Source organism: Periplaneta americana, chromosome 2 (genome assembly GCF_040183065.1).
Source record: "Periplaneta americana isolate PAMFEO1 chromosome 2, P.americana_PAMFEO1_priV1, whole genome shotgun sequence".
Taxonomy (NCBI): domain Eukaryota; kingdom Metazoa; phylum Arthropoda; class Insecta; order Blattodea; family Blattidae; genus Periplaneta; species Periplaneta americana.
The window spans coordinates 87,138,956-87,160,401 of NC_091118.1; the positions used below are offsets into that span (position 1 = coordinate 87,138,956).

At 34.9% G+C, this 21,446-nt stretch overlaps 1 protein-coding gene across 2 annotated transcripts in view; it reads left to right on the forward strand.

The window, feature by feature from the left end:
- Nucleotides 1-21,446, forward strand: part of LOC138694388 (golgin subfamily A member 1-like) — a 128,505-nt gene that overhangs the window by 15,364 nt on the left and 91,695 nt on the right. For both annotated transcript variants that reach the window (XM_069818075.1, XM_069818076.1), the window contains exons 3-5: nt 319-577; nt 10,385-10,473; nt 10,556-10,684. In XM_069818075.1, the coding sequence (XP_069674176.1) occupies nt 319-577; nt 10,385-10,473; nt 10,556-10,684 (477 nt within the window). The remainder of the gene's footprint in view (nt 1-318; nt 578-10,384; nt 10,474-10,555; nt 10,685-21,446) is intronic.

Sequence of the window (21,446 nt, forward strand, 5' to 3'; positions counted from 1 at the left end):
AATTATGGAATTTGTAGAATCATACTGTGCTTTAAAACATTGTACTGCTGCAAACTAACCTCCTACGTTATCACGATTAAAGAATTACTAACTACCATGGTGATCATAAATTCTTACAGAAAATGAACATAACTTGTTGTTTAATGTACCAGGAATTGTAATGAACGAGTTGTGTAGATTTTTTATTGCTATTCCTGGTTGTTTGAGGAAATGTGAATTTCTCTTTGATTGTTTAGTGCTATATACTTGTATAGTAAGTTTAGCTTTCAAAAATTAAATATGTACTTAAGAAGTATAAAGTATATATCTTAATTTTAGGTTCTCACCCAAAAAGAAGTAAAGCGATTAGAGAAACGTGAAGATGAATGGCGAAGGAAATTGCAAAAATTGGAAGAAGAATGGACAAAAAAATTGGAAAAGAAGGAAGAAGAGTGGCGAAAACAGATGGAAGAAAAGCAGAAAGACTGGAGAAGATCATTGGAGCTTCTCGAAAAAGAGAAAGGTGTACTTGAAGAAGAAAAGCGAGAAATCGTACAGCAGAAACTTCAGATTGAAGAGGATTTGAAAGTAGCAGATGGTAAGTTGTATTATTTTCTTACAGTATCTAGTACACTTTAAGTACGCAAGTTTTAAATTATTGTGCGTAATGTTTTCAAAAATACTCGAACTGTATTCCTCCATTTCTTCCTTTGATTCATAAAAGACAGGTGGAAATATCACAGTTCTGTTTTCAATCTCATATTTAACCTAAAATCTTATATTTTTACGAACGTCACTATAAAAGCAATTACCGGTACCATAAAGTAGGATGTATATAAACATAGGGGTGAATAGGATTGTATTTATACTATTTTTTTATTTTTTAGTGCCAAAGAGTACATATAATAAATTAGAATACCAGTCTTTATTTTTTCATTTGTGTTGACGAACAAATAATTACTCTTATTATTGTAATATGTACTCTTTGGTATTTACTTACAAATGGCATTTAAGGAACCTGCAGGTTCATTTCCGCACTCACATAAGCCCACCATCGGTCCCTATCTTGTGCAAGATTAATCCAGTCTCTATCATCATATCCCACCTCCCTTAAATCAATTTTAATATTATCCTCCCATCTACGTCTCGGCCTCCCCAAAGGTCTTTTATGGTTTTGTAACAAGCTGTTTTTTACGGTGATGGCTTGTTAGTCTCTGGCACTAATAAATAAAAATAGTAAAAATCCATTCCTATTCATCCCATTTTATTGTACATATCAACAAAGAAACTTCGACTATAGAGGGTCTAGGATCATTAATTCCTGATTACAGTTCATTTCATATGTATCATTGCAATATGTTATTTTTGGTATAAATTTAACTATGTTTTATATTTCCTGGTTTTTTACTAAAATGAACTTGTTTGGCTATGTATTAAATTTACAGAAGGAAAATACATTTCTTCCTTAAACAGTAAAAAATACAGCTAAGAATTAAATTTATGACTAATTATTAATATCCAAAATATTTATGAAGTTAATATGCGATAAGTGACATCTCTAAATGGATCATTCTCTTGAAAAGCTACATGCCTTGGTTATTGCCTGCCAGTCATATTTTATTGGAAACACATTGCTTTCGTTATTGTTTAATATACTGGCGAGATAATTCCTGTTGAAGTACTAAATTTTTATTTTACCAAGATCATCCTGTCACGTCTGTGGACATGTGAGTTTTCAAAATATTAAGCAAATAGTTAATTTTACATATTTAATAAGTAGGGTAAGCAGGTTTAGACATTACTTGAAAAGGAAAAAACTTTATGACCTCAAAATTGCTGGATTCAAAGTAAATTCATCACATGCATGGACATTATGTCTGTTAACATATGTCCATGATTATGACAACCAACGTACGTGATGGAGAAATTGCAGCAATCAACAAGACATTAACACAACTTATCAAATTAATATGTTCAAAAATGCTGTTATATTTAGCGACTCAATTTCTGCAATCCAAGCCATAGCTTCAATCAATATTCTTACAAATTCCAAAATCTCAGAAATTCAATCATCTATACACATACTGGTAAAACAAAATAAAATTCTGTATCTCTAATAGATCCCTGCCCATTGTGGTATTATGGGCAGTGAGATTGCAGATTGTTTGACAAAGAAAGGAACTAAAATATTACAAGTACCTTGAAAAAGATACCTTATCACAGTGCCAAATTGTTCATACAAACACAATTTCAAATTAAAATTCTAAAGGAATTTCAAGAAAACAGTAATAATAAATCTTGGTCAGTATTGCTTACTGAAAAAGAACATATACCTGATTCTCCTCGACATGATGCAGTAGCAAAATTTCGAATGCTAACTGGCCATGACTGTTTAGCAGGACATTGTTTAAAATTGGAATTTTTGGTTCATCAAAATGCAATCCTGTGTAACCTAGAAGACTCTTTGATGAATCAAGAACATTTACGAAAATGTCCAGCTTTGGCATCAAATCTTGTGGATTCGAACTCTAAATTATACTGGGAAGCTAGAAAGCGAATGGAGAACTTCCAAGTGTCTGGGCAATATAGCTATTATTGCAACTAATTATTTAGTATTAGCGTTATAACTAAAATTTACAGATATTGGGTACGTAATGAAAACATATAATTTACAGTATAGAATATTTTTAAATAATCGTGTAAAATAAGTAATATAATATATACTTAATTGATGAATTTCGTTAGTTCAGGTTTTATTTAGTAAAAGAATTGAATAACTTAGGACAAAAATTGAGCTGTGTAAACCAGCAGCTGTAAAATATTAGATTCAATTAATGGATTTTTGTACAGTTTCTTCTTGCATAAATTTTTCCTTTATTCGTAGATTAAAATATCTATAAAATGAGAAAGATGGATAAAAGGAAGGAATGTAAAAAGTTGAGCATGGAAAGGGCTTCTGTAATGTACATAGTCACGCGAAATATTTAAAATGAATTTAATGCTGAAATATCAAAATTTGATCTAGACGAATAATGTAGTGTAATAAAGTTTGTAAGAACTAAGACAAAAACACACAAAAAAATAACTTCAATCCTAATTGTAAATTTCGGAAAATTTTACTTTCACAATGCACCTTTTCTGGAGAATGACCCAAATACATTATTTTGATGAAGTAAAGTTGTATTTGGAGATTGTAAAGAAGACTATAGCAGTCTGTACACCTAACAATATCAGTAACAAATAACGTAATTTTGGAAATATCGTGGCAGGAAAGGAGAGGAGAACAAAAAACATGGTCACGAGAGATTAACTTCTATAATGGCCACCACTTTTGAGGAGTGGTTGGTCATCATGTCTGACTGAAACTAGTGAGCCCAGGATCGAATCCTGGTTGGGACAAGTTGCCTGGTTGAGTTTTTCCCAGTGTTTTCTCCTCAACCCATTAAAAGCAGGTTGCTGGGTAACTTTCGGCTTCAGACCCTGGACTTATTAAGTCGTTCATCATTACTTTCACATTCATAAAAAAAATTCTATATGCAGAGATCAGAATATATAATGAGATAATGGAACAAGTAAATATTTAATTACTTTTAATACTTTTTTCTGTTACATGAAAGTAAATTATACAGAAATTAAGTCAAATACAAGAAATTCGTAAACAGAATCAATTGTATTGGACTTTCAAAAAGATATGGATTGAAACACTTCTGAAATGTTGTAAGTTTCGTACTGTACAATTTCTGTTCGGTCCAAGACATGGGTATTAATGTCTCAGTATGTAACTAGATTAGATTTTGTAGAAATGAGACCCACATCAGGATATAAACTTCTGGACAATCAAAGCAGTGTTAGTACCAAGCAGCCATGGGTATCCGCAGATGGAGTCAAGGTGTATCATTTGACCTCCTTCTCTGGCCATTTTGCAAAGAGTGCATAAAATGCCGCTAAGACACGTAATAAATAGACGGAATATGCAAAATATTAGAGAGGTTCGTAATGGAGTGACTCCAATCATTCAAATATAAATTTTTTAAATATTTTAAGCAACATATTATATCCTTGTTAATTTATTGTGATTATATATTATGCATTGTCCATGTATTGTGGGTCCCTATCACCATGGCATGGCGTGTCCTCAGGTTGCAAATAGAGAAGACGGCCTTCACCTATGGAGGGTAGCTGCGAATATATTGAATAAGGAGTTGCAGACAGCCGATGAGGGGTGGTCCTCAAGCTTGGGGGTTGGGCGAAGGGCTATCAATCCATCTCCGTAAAAAAGAGCTTGTTATGAAACCCCAAAATAAGCCTCGGAATGGGACTGATTCTCTGGCATAACTATAGCAATGGAAGGATAATATTAAAATGGATTTGAGGGAGGTGGGATATGATTGTAAAGATTGGATAAATCTTGCTCAGGATAGGAACTGATGCCAGGCTTATGTGAGGACGGTAATGAACCTCTGGGCCTCTGGGTTCCTTAAAAGCCATAAGTATATTATGCATTGTAATATTTTGCTTCGGCATTTTGTGAATCTATTCTACAGTAAACATTTCTGCATTGCAAATAAAACTCAGGAAACAGTGCAATAATGCATTATTCTTATTTAGTAATGTTTCGATCAATGAATATACTTACTTACAAATTAATTTTAAGGAACCTGGAGGTTCATTGCCACTCTCACATAAGTCCACGATTGGTTCCTATCCTGAGCAAGATTAATCCAGTCCCACCTCCCTCAAGTCCATTTTAATATTATTCTCTCATCTATGTCTTGGCCTCCCCAAAGATCTTTTTCCCTCGCGTCTTTCAGCTAACTCTCTATATGCATTTCTGGGTTCACCCATATGTGCTACATGCCCTGCCCATTTCAAACATCTGGATTTAATGTTCCTAATTATGTTAGGTGAAGAATATATTGCGTGCAATTCTGTGTTATGTAACTTTATTCTCCTGTGACTTCATCCCTCTTAGCTCGAAATATTTTCTTAAGCACCTTATTCTCGAACACCCTTAACCTCTGTTCCTCTCTCAAAATCAGAGTCCAAGTTTCACAACAATATACAACAACTGGTAATATAACTGTTCTATAAATTCTAACTTTCAGCTTTTTCGAGAGCAAACTGGATGATAAAAGCTTCTCAACCGAATAATAACAGGCATTTCCCATATTTATTCCGCATTTAATTTCCTCTCAAGTGTCATTTGTTACTGTTGCTCCAAGGTACTTGAATTTTTCCACCTTTTTAAAAGATAAATTTCCAATTTTTATATTTTCATTTTGTACCATGTTCCGGTCACGAGACATAATCATATATTTTGTTTTTTCGGGATTTATTTCCAAACCTATCTCCTTACTTGCTTCAAGTAAAATTGCCATGTTTTCCCTAATCATTTGTGATTTTCTTCTAACCTATTCATGTCATCCCCATAAACAAGCAGCTGATGTAACTCGTTAAATTCCAAACCCTCTTTGTTTTCCTGGACTTTCCTAATGGCATATTCCAGAGCAAAGTTAAAAAGTAAAGGTAATAGTGCATCTCTTTGCTTTAGCCCGCAGTGAATTGGAAAGGCATTAGACAGAAACTGGCCTGTACAGTCTCTGCTGAATGTTTCACTGAGACACCTTTTAATTAATCGAACTAGTTTCTTGGGAATACCAAATTCAATAAGAATATTATATAAAACTTCTTTCTTAACCGAATCGTATACATTTTTGAAATCAATGAATAACTGATGCACTGTGCCCTTATACTCCCATTTTTTCCTACAATATCTGTTGAATACAAAAAATCTTATCAGTAGTCAATCTATTACGCCTAAAACCACATTGATGGTCGCCAATAATTTCATCTACATAAGAAGTTAATCTTCTCGAAAGAATATTGGACAACATTTTTTTATGACGTCAATAAAAGTGATATTCCTCGAAAGTTACTACAGCTAGTCTTCTCCCCCTTCTTAAAGATAGATATAATTATGGACTTTCCCATTGTTCTGGGATCATTTCCTTTTCCCAAATAACAAGCAGCCTACAAGCTTATAAATTTTACTTGAAAATGCGTTTCCATCCTCTGGAAATTGATCGATACTTGGAGAATGTACTTTTTCAGCTTTTCTATCGCAATTTCAACTTCAGAAGGGTGGGTTCGGGTATAAATGTCTCAGCAGTTTGTATTTAAATATTTGGCCTATGTATATTTAGTAGTTGCGCAAAATAGTTTTTCCATCTGTTAAGGATGGTATGAGAGTCTGTAAGCAAGTCACCATTGTCATCATTGATCGTGTTTACCCTTGCCTTATAGCCTTTCTTAGATTGCTTTATGTTCTTGTATAAATCTCTAATGTTTTTATTCATATGAGTACTATTTGTTTCTACCTCATTCAGTTTTTCCTTCAAGTAATGTATCTTTTTGTTCCTAACTGTACGACTTGCTTCCTATCTTTCATTGAAATAATTATCTCTATTTGCCTGGGCTGGATCCTGTAAGATTTTCAATTTTGCTTCTTTTCTTCTTTCAACTACCATGCAACAATCTTCATGAAACAGTTTCTTTTTCTTATGTAAAGATTAATTTTTGGTCCTACAGAATATATCTGTTATGGTAACAATGATTATTAGAGGAGAAAAATTCGTTCCGGCACCGGGGATCGAACCTGGGTCCTTGGTTCTATGTACCAAGTACTCTAACCACTGAGCTACGCCAAAGTTCAATCATTGTTACCATAACAGATATATTCTGTAGTATCAAAAATTAATCTTTACGTAGATTCTTCGCCCAACAGTGCATAATACTGTGAAATCCTGGCCACCAAATCACTCAATTGAGTGCACTCCTTGTATAATGGCAGTTGACTTAATATTATGTCAACATACTGTATATGTCGAACTTGAAGTCAGGCCACAAAGGGGAAAAACACTAGAGGAGGGGAATTCGATCCGGTGCTGTGGATTGAACTTCGGCATAGCTCAGTGGTTAGATAACTTGATACATAGAACCAAGGACCTGGGTTTGATCCTCAGTACCAAAACGAATTTTTCTCCTCTAATAATCATTATTTTTTTTTAGTTTCATAATAGTCTATGCTCTGCACAGCTGCAATTTTGATATTATCCCTGATATTTTCCCACATGCTATTAATATCTAATTTCTTTTCAATTTCGTCCGAACTTCCTAAAATGGCAAACCTATTTGAAATTTCGACCTGATAATGTTGCTTAGTTTCCTCGTCCTTTAATTTCGGAATATTGAATCTTCTAATATTAACTTGTTGCTCTACTCGCTTGACTACTGATAGTCATTCTCTTAGTTCTCCAATTACCAAATAATGGTCAGAATTACAGTCTGCCCCCTGAAGGTTCGAATGTCTACTATACTAGTATGTCTTTTATCTATCAAGATGTGATCTATCTGGTTATGTATCAATCCATCTGGAGAAGTCCAAGTATATTTATGTATATCCTTATGTGTGCATGCTGTACTTTCCACAATTACATTTTTTTATGTACTGGGGTAGCAAAGTTGACTAACCTAACTCTATTATCATTACTAGTTACATGTAGGCTCTCTTTTTTAATGGTCGATTTAAAAATATTCTTCCGTCCTACTCTAACATTGAAATCCCCCATAAAATTTTCATGTGATAAAGGTAAAGGTAAAGGTATCCCTGTAACGTACCATGAAGACACTTGGGGGGCATGGAGGTAGAGCCCCATGCTTTCCATGACCTCGGCACTAGAATGAGGTGGTGTGGTTGGCACCACGCTCTGGCCGCCTTTTACCCCCGGGAAAAACCCGGTACTTAATTTTATAGGAGGCTGAGTGAACCTCGGGGCCGTTCTGAAAGTTTGGCAACGAGAAAAAATCCTGTCACCACCTGGGATCGAACCCCGGACCTTCCAGTCCGTAGCCAGCTGCTCTACCAACTGAGCTACCCGGCCGCCTTTTCATGTGATATGTAGATCAAAAATGTGTTCCAATTCCGCATAGAATTTATCCTTTATATGGTCGTCTTTCTCTTCTGTGGGAGTATGAGCATTTGTAACTACATCACATCATCTACCCTTCAGTACTAAATATGATAACCTGTCACTGATAAATTCTATCTTTTTTCTGCTGATTTTATTCTTTTATGAATTAAGAGTCCTGTTCATAATTGATTATTGTTTCCTTCCCCGTAGTACAACAAGTAATTTCCTATTGGCAGTATGCCATTCCCATCTAACCAAAGCTCTTGTGCTTCTACAAAGTCTATTCTATATCTAGGTAGTTCTTTTGCTACTAATGTTACCCATCCTGTTGTATAACTACTCGTGACATTCCAAATACCAAAGCTCATAACCTTATTTCTTTGCTGTGGTCATGCCAACAAATCAGTCTCATTCCGAGGGTTATGTTAGGGTTTCGCAACAATCTCTTTTTTACTTTAATGTGTTGTTAGCCCTTTGCCCAACCCCCAAGCTGGAGAACCACCCCTTATCGGCTGTCTGTGATTGCTTATTCAATATATTTGCAACTACCTTCCATATCTGGAGGGCGTCTCCTCTATCTGCAACCTGAGGACACGACATGCCATGCCATGGTGATAGGTGCCCACAATACAGGGATCAATGAATATAACTATGTAAAAATTGGTCATATATATTACTAATGCTTTAAGATTCACATTATCATAGCATTCACATTATCATAAACACATTCCAGTCTTATGTTAGTCTATAATTGAAAATAGTTAAAACTGCATATTGTAAATATTTGATCGCAAAAATGGATCAAATTTCAGATATATAGCAGCACAGGGAATATAGGTTCAAACTTCAACATTTGCATGCAGTATAAGCATGTTATTTGATAGCAGAACACATCAAGTTTACACAAACATTCAATATGGTTCAATGTGACTGCCATTGGTCCTACAGCAAACATCCCACTAAAGTCAGTTTCTTTCCAAACTTGATGCAGCATACCCAGCGTCACTTCTGTGTTGGTTCGGTTTCTGAGCTTAATGATGTTCAGTCCACCATTGGTTGAGAAATTCTCGAACGTCTACAAGATAATGAGGAGGTGCACTGTCTTACTGGAAATACATGTGTCCTTCTTGGTCATCTTTGTCTAATTGTGGAATGAGAAAATTGTCCAACATATCCAGATACATGTTGCTGGTTATAGTTTTTCTTGAAAAAATTACGTTTAATTCTTATCGCAGATTTTGTTTCTTTAAACCAAAACATACAGCGAGCACGCTCTGTACCTGTGAAAGCAGCCATTTTGAAATGAATGCCACTAGTGTTCGCAGTGATAAAATTTTGTACTACAAAACTAAAACGTAATGTGTTCTGCTATCAAATGACATTAAAACCAATTATGTAAGTCTTCTCAACAAATTTTCATAAGCTTTCAAAGCTGTAAAGTCCTTCTTGAATTACCGTGTATTGTTTTACAATGGACATTACAACTTCTTAAAAAAAAGTGAGAATGGTGCTATAGGGAAAAACAGAACAAAATTGACAGTGAAAATTCAATAACAAGAACTGTAAAAAAGTGTCAACACATACCCTGATAGTATAGTGCATCTCCTGATGCATCTTCATTGAGTAGTTGGCCAACTGGTTTAAGATCATCAAAAGTTCTGTCACCTGCAGACTGCATAATAGCAGGGAGATCACTAATGTGTAATTCATCAATTGAAAAAAGTGTGGGTTGACCCTTCCTGGAGAAAATTCTGCAGACACCCATGCAAGAAGCATCTGGGTGTTGAAAATTTAACAGAAAATATATTAAAAGATCAAACACAACAAAAACAAGATATCGTGGCTGCCAGCATAGCTGAGAAGGTAGCAAGCTCGACTTATACTCCAAGGCTTGTACACGAGTGTGCACTTATTATCTGGTTGGGTCTTTTGAGATTTTTCCAATTTTAAGGGGAATGTCAGACAATTTCATGGCAAATTCTCGAACTTAGCTCACTGGATATCATCATGTTATCACCAATTCAACTGATGCTATATAACCACGTAGTTGGTACATTAATGCAGAGTCATTAAATGACCAATTAAGAAGAAACATGTAGGAAGAATGACCTCAGGCAGAATTTTACGAAGAGTGCTGGAACATAAATCCGTCAGAAAAAAGATAGTCTGGTAGAATCAAGAAAAGATGGACTGAATAATTTTAAATTCTAAACTATATTGAGTGTGGAATTTAATTCTCAATTTTGAATGTGTGATTTAGAATTTATTTTTAAAAGTTTTGAAATAAAAAAGAAAGTTTTCAATTTGACTCTAAAGTTACATTCCACAAGTGAATGATGTTAGCTAGGGACTTAATTGTTACTGCAGGTATTAATAGTTATTATAGACTGAAACATTAAGTGGTGGTAATGATAACAATAATTATTTTGTTGCAGAATATAAGAAGAAAGTGTTTCAATATCAAGAAGATATTGATCAGCTGGAAGGTTTTCAGACCCAAGAAATGGCAAAAATTAAACATTTGGTAAGTAAAACTTAATATCCTGGATGTAAGAATTTCTGTTTCTTCAAATAATTACTCTAACTCGTTTTTATATCTATTTCAGTTGCTTGTGAAAGAGCAAGAAGTAGCAGAAAAATTGGATGCCATGAAAGAAGCTTCTAGTCAGATAGAAAATTTAAAATTGGAAGTCACTCGACTTAGACGCTATGAAGAAGAACTAGCCAACTTACAGGTAATGTAGAAAAATTTATATCTGTAACTAGTTTTTTTACTGTGTTGAATTTTCCATTAGCATGTTATATTGTCTCACCATATTTGTTAGAAGGTTTTTTTTTTGAAGTTGTTATCTGTGATGTTGCTGCTGTTTCGTTTTGCAAGACTTTTCAGTTAGTAGGTTAACATTTCTCACAAAGTGTGCACTATTACTTGAATAGCTGAGTGTTGTCAGGATTCTGTACTGAAAAGCAATTCAGTAATTCCAGCCAGAATTTGTGGTGAATAAATGTGATGTTAGGACAGATTTTAGAGGAAACTTTCCTTTCTCCTGTCCATAATTCCACTAGGCCTATATTTAATTTATTTATCCATACATGCATCATCATCATCATCATCATCATCATCATCATCAGATGCAAAGTAATTTACAACTCAGCACATGATCCCAAGAGGAAGTGCATCATCGAAATCTCTACCAATGTACCCACTATGGAGGAGACATGCCTCACAAATTAAATGTATTAAGTAATTCACAGAATCGAAAGAAAAGTAACTACTCAGTGAAGACAATATGGCAAATACTCGTTTAATTTTCTTACCTTCTTCGAATATAATCAAATTTCCCTCGTTTCTTTCTTTCTTTCTTCCTTGTTTCCTTGTCATCTGTAACAATTTCTGAGCAAATTGTACATTTTTATGAAGTCCAGTAATATTTCCATGAGATGGAAGATCGCCTTCCTCAACATATATTAATTTTCAATGAAAATGTTGGCAATATATTTCAGCAAACTATTCTGATATCTTATATTGGAAGACTTGTTATATTATTTCAATTTAACATGAAAGACAGGTGTTAAAAATGATTTGCATTTCATATTGTTTGAAATATTGTACGAAGTACAGTAAAATATGAACATAACATACACTTTTATGAGAAACTGTAGTATAACATAGTAGTTATAATACATAATTTGAAATCTTTAATAATAGAGGGATAAATAGTACTTGTTAATGTTATGAACAGCAATATACCTTTTAAATAACTTAGTATTAGTTGAGATCATTCTTTCTTGTGTAAAATATGTAAAATTCTTCAAAATAGTGTAAGAGGTGTTTGTAGATTCCTTTCATACGATGATATATAGGGTGATTCACGAGGAAAGGTAAAAAATTTAGGATACGATATCTTAGGCCATTTTGAGTGAAAAAGTTCACATGAACATAGATCCATTTTCAAACGATGGAGGAGCTAGATGCATTTTTTTTGGTAAAAGTCTCGCTCCAATGTGAATCAGACGTTACCATATGCTGCTGACATGAGATAAGGTCAATGACCGTAATGAATGACATAGCATTGGAATCTATATTGTGAGCAATGATTCTTATAGGATGTGGAATAAGAGAAGTTCATTCATCTCCCAAACCGGGTGGTGGAGCATTACAAATGTACAATCACCTGCCCTTGTCTGATGTAATGACACAGAACCCGCATACAATACAAATACAGTTCACTTCTCAGTTCACAGCAGTTCAGTCAGCTACCTACAGTACAGTAGTTATACAGGTACAGTTATCTGAAGTGTTATGTTGTGTTTTTCAAGATGCCTTATAAATTTTCGACTGCAGAATATGCCAGTATTGTGTATGTTTATGGTTTGTGTGATGGAGGTTCTTATGTGCCATTTCTGAATATGAATGATGCTTTCCAAACAGAAGGGTACCAGATCAAAGAGTATTTACCAGGACCTTGCAACAAGTGTGCGTATGCCATTTGAACGTGGACCCAACAATGTGGAAGAAGAAAATATCATTCAAAGTGCTCTGCGTAGTCCTCGCACTAGCACATGTAGAATAAGTAGGCGCAGTGGTGTTTTGCAATCGCGAGTGTGGAGAACATTACATCACGAATTACTATACCTATACCATGTACAACTTGTGCAGCACCTCGAACCTGAAGATATCGCCCGCCATATGGAATTTTGCAATTGCTACTCAGCATTTGCATAATTTCATACTGTTCACTGATGAAGCACAATTTACCTGCAATGATGTCGACAGTAGTAGAAACTCGCATGTTTGGTCGCATGTAAATTCTCATGCGGCAGTAGAAAGCAATTTTCAACACTGCTTTAGTGTAAATGTGTGGTGTGGTTTGTTGCACGATATGTTGATAAGCCCATTCGTTTTGGAAAGTAGTCTTACAGGACAGGGTATTTACAATTTCTACAATATGAATTGTTACAACTTTTGGAAGATGTGCCCTTACATACCCGACGTGATGTGATCTAACATGATGTGCCCTTTCCCATTTTTTCCCTGCTGTTCGGATTTATCTTAACGAGATATTCCATGAGCGATGGATCGGCTGAGGTGGGCCCCAGAATTGGCCACCCAGATCTAGCCCCTTTGGATTACTGTCTATGGTGTTGGATGAAAGACTTGGTATACCAAAGGAAGGTGGAAACAAGAGAGACACTAATTGATCATATTTTGGATGCTGCATGCCACATAAAGAACAGCCACAAGCAACTCTCCCGAGTGAAGAGCCCAAGCGCAACAGTGCATTGAAGCAGAAGGAGGTACCTATGAAAATGTGCGGAAACATCGACCCTGACATCTAGAATATTAGGTATGTATGCATATGTGAATATAAACTTTAAATTTGTCTGTTATCAGTTTCTAAATGCGAGTTAGTACAATGGAATCCCAGAAGTTTTTGTGAACTCAAAGAGCCATATCTCTGTAACCGTTCAACAATGGACTCATATTCATATGAACTTTTTGACTCAGAATTACTCCAGAATTCACATCCTAAATTTTTTACATTTCCTCGTGAATCACTCTGTATATAATACACTTTTCTAAAATGGTTAGTCCAAGTGTTTGTGAATCTGCATTCATACACATGTGTACATGCCAATCAGATATGTGACATGTACATGAGCGTGCATACCAATCAGGTACCTATGTAACATGTTCTGGTGTCAGCTATTCCTCAGTCATTTTCTAGTTTCCAACCAAAATGATTAATGTTTAATTCGCAGGATTAATGTTTAATAGTATTTGCTTACCTTCTGTAATATTTGTGGTCGACAGAATGATTGTGAAGCAGATTTTCTTTGAATACTTCATTTTCTCTTGTTATTATCATTATATTATTGTTCTTTAATCATCATTTTGTCTCATAAACTATGAATCGTTTTTCGTAAGTTTAAAAAAAAAACATTGCATTAAAAATAGTTATAATTACATAACTTGTTGATGTGTCTCTTTCATATTCATTCACATACTTTCTCCCTCCAAAACGATCATTTAATGTTATAACTTGCCTTCAGTCATTGTAACAAATTAACATTTTTGTCACGTTAGCATCTGTTGTTTGCTTACCTCCCCCCCCCCCCCATCCTCTTTAATATTTCCTCCTGACCATACTTACTTACTTACAAATGGCTTTTAAGGAACCCGAAGGTTCATTGCCGCCCTCACATAAGCCCGCCATCGGTCCCTATCCTGTGCAAGATTAAGCCAGTCTCTATCATCATACCCCACCTCCCTCAAATCCATTTTAATATTATCCTCCCATCTACGTCTCGGCCTCCCTAAAGGTCTTTTCCCCTCCGGTCTCCCAACTAACACTCTATATGCATTTCTGGATTCGCCCATACGTGCTACATGCCCTGCCCATCTCAAACGTCTGGATTTCAAGTTCCTAATTATGTCAGGTGAAGAATACAATGCGTGCAGTTCTGTGTTGTGTAACTTTCTCCATTCTCCTGTAACTTCATCCCGCTTAGCCCCAAATATTTTCCTAAGCACCTTATTCTCAAACACCCTTAACCTATGTTCCTCTCTCAGAGTGAGAGTCCAAGTTTCACAGCCATATAGAAGAACCGGTAATATAACTGTTTTATAAATTCTAACTTTCAGATTTTTGGACAGCAGACTGGATGATAAGAGCTTCTCAACCGAATAATAACACGCATTTCCCATATTTATTCTGCGTTTAATTTCCTCCCGAGTGTCATTTACATTTGTTACTGTTGCTCCAAGATATTTGAATTTTTCCACCTCTTCGAAGGATAAATCTCCAATATTTATATTTCCATTTCGTACAATATTCCCGTCACGAGACATAATCATATACTTTGTCTTTTCGGGATTTACTTCCAAACCGATCGCTTTACTTGCTTCAAGTAAAATTTCCGTGTTTTCCCTAACCGTTTGTGTATTTTCTCCTAACATATTCACGTCATCTGCATAGACAAGAAGCTGATGTAGCCCGTTCAATTCCAAACCCTGCCTGTTATCCTGAACTTTCCTAATGGCATATTCTAAAGCGAAGTTAAAAAGTAAAGGTGATAGTGCATCTCCCTGCTTTAGCCCGCAGTGAATTGGAAAAGGATCAGATAGAAACTGACCTATACGGACTCTGCTGTATGTTTCACTGAGACACATTTTAATTAATCGAACTAGTTTCTTGGGAATACCAAATTCAATAAGAATATCATATAATACTTCCCTCTTAACCGAGTCATATGCCTTTTTGAAATCTATGAATAACTGATGTACTGTACCCTTATACTCCCATTTTTTCTCCATTATCTGCCGAATACAAAAAATCTGATCAATAGTCGATCTATTACGCCGGAAACCGCACTGATGATCCCCAATAATTTCATCTACGTACGGAGTTAATCTCCTCAAAAGAATATTGGACAAAATTTTGTACGACGTCAACAAAAGTGATATTCCTCGAAAGTTACCACAGTTGGTTTTGTCCCCCTTTTTAAAAATAGGTACAATTATGGACTCCTTCCATTGTTCTGGTACAATTTCCTTTTCCCAAATAGCAAGTACAAGTTTATAAATTTCGCTATATAATGCACTTCCACCCTCTTGTATTAATTCTGCTGGAATTTGATCGATACCTGGAGACTTGTGCTTTTTCAGATTTTCTATCGCAATTTCGACTTCTGAAATCGTGGGTTCGGGTTCCTGACCATACTTGAATTAAATTAATTTCCATGTATTTATCATACAACAGGATATCAAGTTTTATAAACAAACTGAGGATGCAGATTGTGTCTCAAATAAGATTATAAGTTATGAATGTAATTTTTAACATAATGAGTTCTAGAGTTTTCAGTTTTACCCACTAAGGAATGAGGTAAACCACGGCATGGTGCGTCCTCAGATAGCGGATAGAGGAGATGACCTCCAGATATGGAGGGTAGTTGTGAATATATTGAATAAGTAGTGACGGACAGCCTATAAGAGGTAGTCCTCCAGCTTGGGGGTTGGGTGAAGGGCTAACAGTCCATCATCGTAAAAGAAGCTTGTTACTAAAGTCCAACATAAGCCTTGGAATGGGACTGATTCTTTGGTGCGACCACAGCAAAGAACTGCACACATTGTATTCTTCACATTAAATCCAGACGTTTGAGGTGGGCAGGGCATGTAGCACATATGGTTGAATCTAGGAATGCATATAAATTGTTAGTTGGAAGACCTAAGGGGAAAAGACCTTTGGGGAGGCCAAGGCGTAGATGGGAGGATAATATTGAAATAGATTTGAGAGCGGTGGGATATGATGGTAGGGACTGAATTAATCTTGCTCAGGATAGGGACCGATAATGGGCTTATATGGGGGCAGTAATGAACCTCCGGATTCCTTAAAATCCATTTGTAAGAAGGAATGAGGTAAAAATAAAAGCGAAATTTCTAGAGATTTGTTAAAGCATAAGTACCAGTTCAAATTATATTTTCTTTAGTGATCTAGTGATTACCATGTTTGCTGTTAGATTCCAAATTTGTTCATGGATGCAGAGCTGGCAAAGAACTTACGATTTTTAAAGACAATAAAAATCCTTTTAAAAATCCTTTATATGGCTTCTGTCTAGAGGAAAGTAAAACTAGGGGTCTGGTGTAGTAGATTTTCATTGTATAAAAGAACTCATTTCTCATTGAAAAAAAAAATTACCAGCCAGCTATTTCTCCCCCCAGCTGGTCTGTTTTGTGTACAGATATGTCTGCAGGCCAGTATTCATGTAAGATCGCAGAGATTTCTGATGAATATATATGAAAATATAATGCAAAAGACTGTATTTTATCTGGGATTTGTTGCGGAACAGATCTCACCCATTTCTCTCACCCTCCTCAACAAATGAAGAAGAAGAACAGAGAAATAAGTATGCTTAGATCTGTTTCTAGAACATAATTTCCAGGTGGTTAATATTCACTCACTATGCTGACCTTCAGAACGTTTCTGTGTCCTTAGCAGGGTTATAGATGAGGCAATACATTGTTTTCATGATTAGTGTTTCTAAACTTACTCGCTAGTGACATATTATAGTAGAGAAATATTGAACTCATTATCAGTTAACTGATTGTCATTCGATTTATTGTATTGAAGATGTTGGAATTTGTTCATTTAGAGTAATGTTTTTTTTATGTTGTTAGGATACCTATTGTTTAAACTTTTTATGTTTCATTGCTTGTTTTATTTCGTGTAATTAAATATAATTTATGTGTGACAGGAAAACACAATATTCTTTGTATTTTGAAATCTAGTATTTAAACTAAACCATTCAGTTTCTAACACACATTTAACTTAAGTAATTCTCGACCTTTCTTTATCTCATGTATGATAAGTTCCATAGTTAATTGTTTGTTTCACAGTAAGCTAACATAATTAACTCACCGTTTGAAAGACCAGCATTTTGTGTAAAGTTTCGAATGAAAACTCCAAACTTTCTACATCTTAAAAACCAGGATCTGTAGCGATTTACTATAAACATACTAATATATGCACGGATATGACACATACTTTCTACTATTCATGTTAGACATTTTGCTACAGTTTATTTCTTATTATTATGTTGCTAATGATGTGCACGTTTATTATAAGTTATTATTCAAAATGTCCCAGCATCCCAGCCACTTTTCGAATTGTCCCAGAAAAAATAATGAAGGAATATTATTATTATTATTATTATTATTATTATTATTATTCTGCTTCGAACTGTCATGCGGTGTAGACGTGTTTGCTCATAACTGCGCTGGTAACAGTGTTTATAGTTGCGTCAATTGGCCTACATATTGTTATACGGTGAAAATCAGTATGCCGGCAAGCAAAGATACATGCCCGGCTTGTAGTGCTGCGTTCTTCGGAAGGCAGAAATTCTTAAAGTGTGCGGGGCCTTGTGGCTTTAGATATCATCTTGACTGCATTCATTTGGGAGATGCAGAGTATGACTTATACATGGAGAGAGGCAACTCATCCTATAATTGTGAGCGTTGTATTAGTGCTTTGAAGACATCGCGTGGTGATGAAACTCCTGTGGGTTCTAAGAAACTAGTTTCTCCTGTGAAAAAAGTTATTTCGCCTACAAGAGAACTCAAGCTGCCTTCTCTGCCTACTGTGGATTCTTTATCTGTACAGGTAGAGACCGTAAGGTTAAATAGGGTGACCATATTGGATACTGTTAGTGACTTATTGGACTATGTTAAAAGTCTACATAATGAAATGTTGGAAATTAAGAAAGAGAATGCGGCACTGAAAATTCAGATGGCCGAAATTTTGGACAACAGAATTTCCTCTACAAATTCGGATCATGTAAATCCGAAAGTAGTTCAGCAGGTTAATGCTAGTTGCATAAGAAAATCATACAGTCAGGTGTTGTCTCAATCAGCACCTGCGTCATCAAAACAAAGTAATCCAGGTGCTGCGAAGTCAGCGTCTGCTTCAAATGTTGTGACTACGCAACTTATGGCTAATGAGGTCGGATCCCCTTCACCTCCTATTGACGGTGAGGGATTTCAAGTTGTTGCAAAAAAGCGTAAAGTTCGTAAATTCACTCAGGGTGTGTTAACATCTAGTGCGCTGGAAACAGTTCCAGTTAGAGCTAAAATGAAATCTCTTTTTGTATCTAGAGTCAGTCCGAAAGTTAATCGTAAAAGTATTGAGGATTCTCTAAAGAACCAACTTACTCTAAGTTCTCTGGTAGTAACCAAATTAAAGACAAAATACGAAACTTATTCCTCTTTCCATATTTCGGTTGAGGAAAAAGATTTCCACTTAATTAACAACACTGGTGTCTGGCCAGTCGGGTGTCTTATCGCTCCCTTCTATGGTAAATTAAAACCAGAGCAACACTATGCTTCTATTGCTAGAGAACCTGAGGGATCCAATGGGAATGCCTCTTAGTTTTACCATTGATATACAATGTATAGTTCAAGCAATCATCTTGAAATATATTATCAAAACGTCAGAGGATTAAACACTAAAATTGATGAATTTTTCGGAAATGTTGTTAGTAATGCTGACACTATTATCTGTTTGACAGAAACATGGCTTCAAGAGCTTGTTGAGTGTAATAATTTATTCCCTAATTATTATACCATTTTTCGTGGTGATAGAAAATTTGAGGATACCAATAAAACCCGTGGTGGTGGTGTCTTAATAGCTGTCAACAATCAAATACCTGTAGTATACTGGAGACATGACTTAGAATTCATTAGCGAGTGTGTATGGATTCAGATTCCTATGGAAGACGGATTCAATTTGTTAATTGGTAATCATTACTTTCCACCTGATACTGATCCAAAGTTTCTAAAATCTTATCTAAATTTTCTTGAAAATCATCTTGATACACACAATAATAGAGTAGTTTTTCCCGGCGATTTTAATACTCCTGGTCATCTAGTTGTTGTGCTAATAACATCCATTACTACTCCAAAATTAAGGCTCAAGAGTTATTTTTATCTTCTTGCTTTCTTGGTTTGAAACAAGTAAATTCAACAGTTAATAACAAAAACTTACTTGATCTTGTATTTACAAATTTAACCGAGACTGAGGTCAATCTGGCCACTCTTGCATGATGACTATCATCCTCCCTTAACAATAACTCTTGAAGTCACACTAAATTTTTCTCCCCAGAATCAACAAAATTCTTTCCCAAATTATTCTCAAGGTGATTACTTGAATTTATGCTATATAATTACAATTGGTCCTGTGTTTACCAAGCTGTTGATGTTAATGATGCAGCTAGCTCACTATGTTCAGTAGTTAATAGTGTCATATCCCAGGCAGTTCCTGTCACTAGAATCAAAAGGTCTAGTTATCCACAATGGTTTTCTAACACCTTACGTAAACTTATTAGAAAAAAGACCATGCACATAAAAATATAAAAAATTCAAAACAATTTTATTATCAAACATTTTCCTGCTATAGAAAACTTGTGAAATCTAAAAGTAAATTGGATAAATTATCATGGCTTCAAAATATTAATGAAAATCTTAAAACGGAACCAAAAAAGTTTTGGAAATACGTTGAATCATTTCGAAAGACAGATAATTATCCCTATGAATTAATTCTTAACGATAAACACATCACAGATCAATTAGACATTGTCAATGCTTTTGCTGATCACTTCAAATCTGTTCAGACTAAACACAGCATACATATGAAAACATTATTACGAATATAACAGACTCATTACCTATACCTAAAGTAACACATGATGACGTTCGTAAAGCAATTAAAAAACTGAAACCAACAAAAACAACTGGCACTGACGGTATTCCAGATTTTATAATTAAAGGATGCTCTGATATATTTATTCCTCTTTTAGTCCACATATTTAATATTAATTTGAAAAATGGTGAATTTTCCTCACTGTGGAAACAAGCTGCAATTATTCCTATATTTAAAAATGGAAAAAGAAATGATGTCAGAAACTACAGACCTATCTCGATCCTAAATAACTTTCCAAAAATTTTTGAAACCATTATTCATAGACATATATCTTTTTATGTGAAAAACAAGCTCAATTCTTCTCAACATGGATTTACTAAAACTAAATTCACTGTCACTAACCTGGTCACATATCTGAATCAAATTGTACCAATAATTGAAACGCAGGGACAAACTGATTATATTTCGATTTCAGTAAAGCTTTTGATGTTGTTCTGCACTATATCCTTCTTCATAAGTTAGGAAATATTGGCCTTTCTGTAAGCTACGTAAACTGGTTCGAAAATTATTTAAGTAATAGAGTTTCATGTGTAAGACTGTTTAATATACACTCTTATTCTTATAATATAAATTGTGGAGTCCTGCAGGGATCTACTTTAGGACCTCTCCTATTTATTATATTCATAGATGATATATGTAAAAGTATAACTTCTGTTTATTATTTGCAGGCGATTTAAAAATTGTTCGTACAATCAAAAGTAGTACTGACTGTCAATCACTTCAATGTGACATTAATTCAGTTGCTAAATGGCCGGAAGACAATGGTATGAAAATTAACGTATCCAAAACTAATGTAATAACCTTTTCTAGAAAAACTTCTTCACTGAAATTTAATTATTATCTAAATAATGTTCTAATTAACAGAACGGATTGCGTGAAAGATTTGAGAATATTCTTTGACAGTAAATTGTATTTTCATAGTCACGTTGATTACATTTACAATCACGCAATCAGAATGTTAGGAATAATACGGTCAATAACTTATTCTTTTTCCACGCCCGACTCTCTTTTAATGCTTTGCTATACATTGGTGCGATCGAAACTCGAATATGCATCTGTAGTTTGGAACTCGATTACAACTACGGACTCGGCTAAATTAGAAAATATACAAAGAAAATTTATATCTTTATGTTCATTCAGATTTCTGCCCATTAATTCCGGATACAGTTATGAGAGAAAATGTGAATATTTTAATTGTCAAAATCTATATGCTAGACGCCATGAGCTAGATTATCTGTTCTTT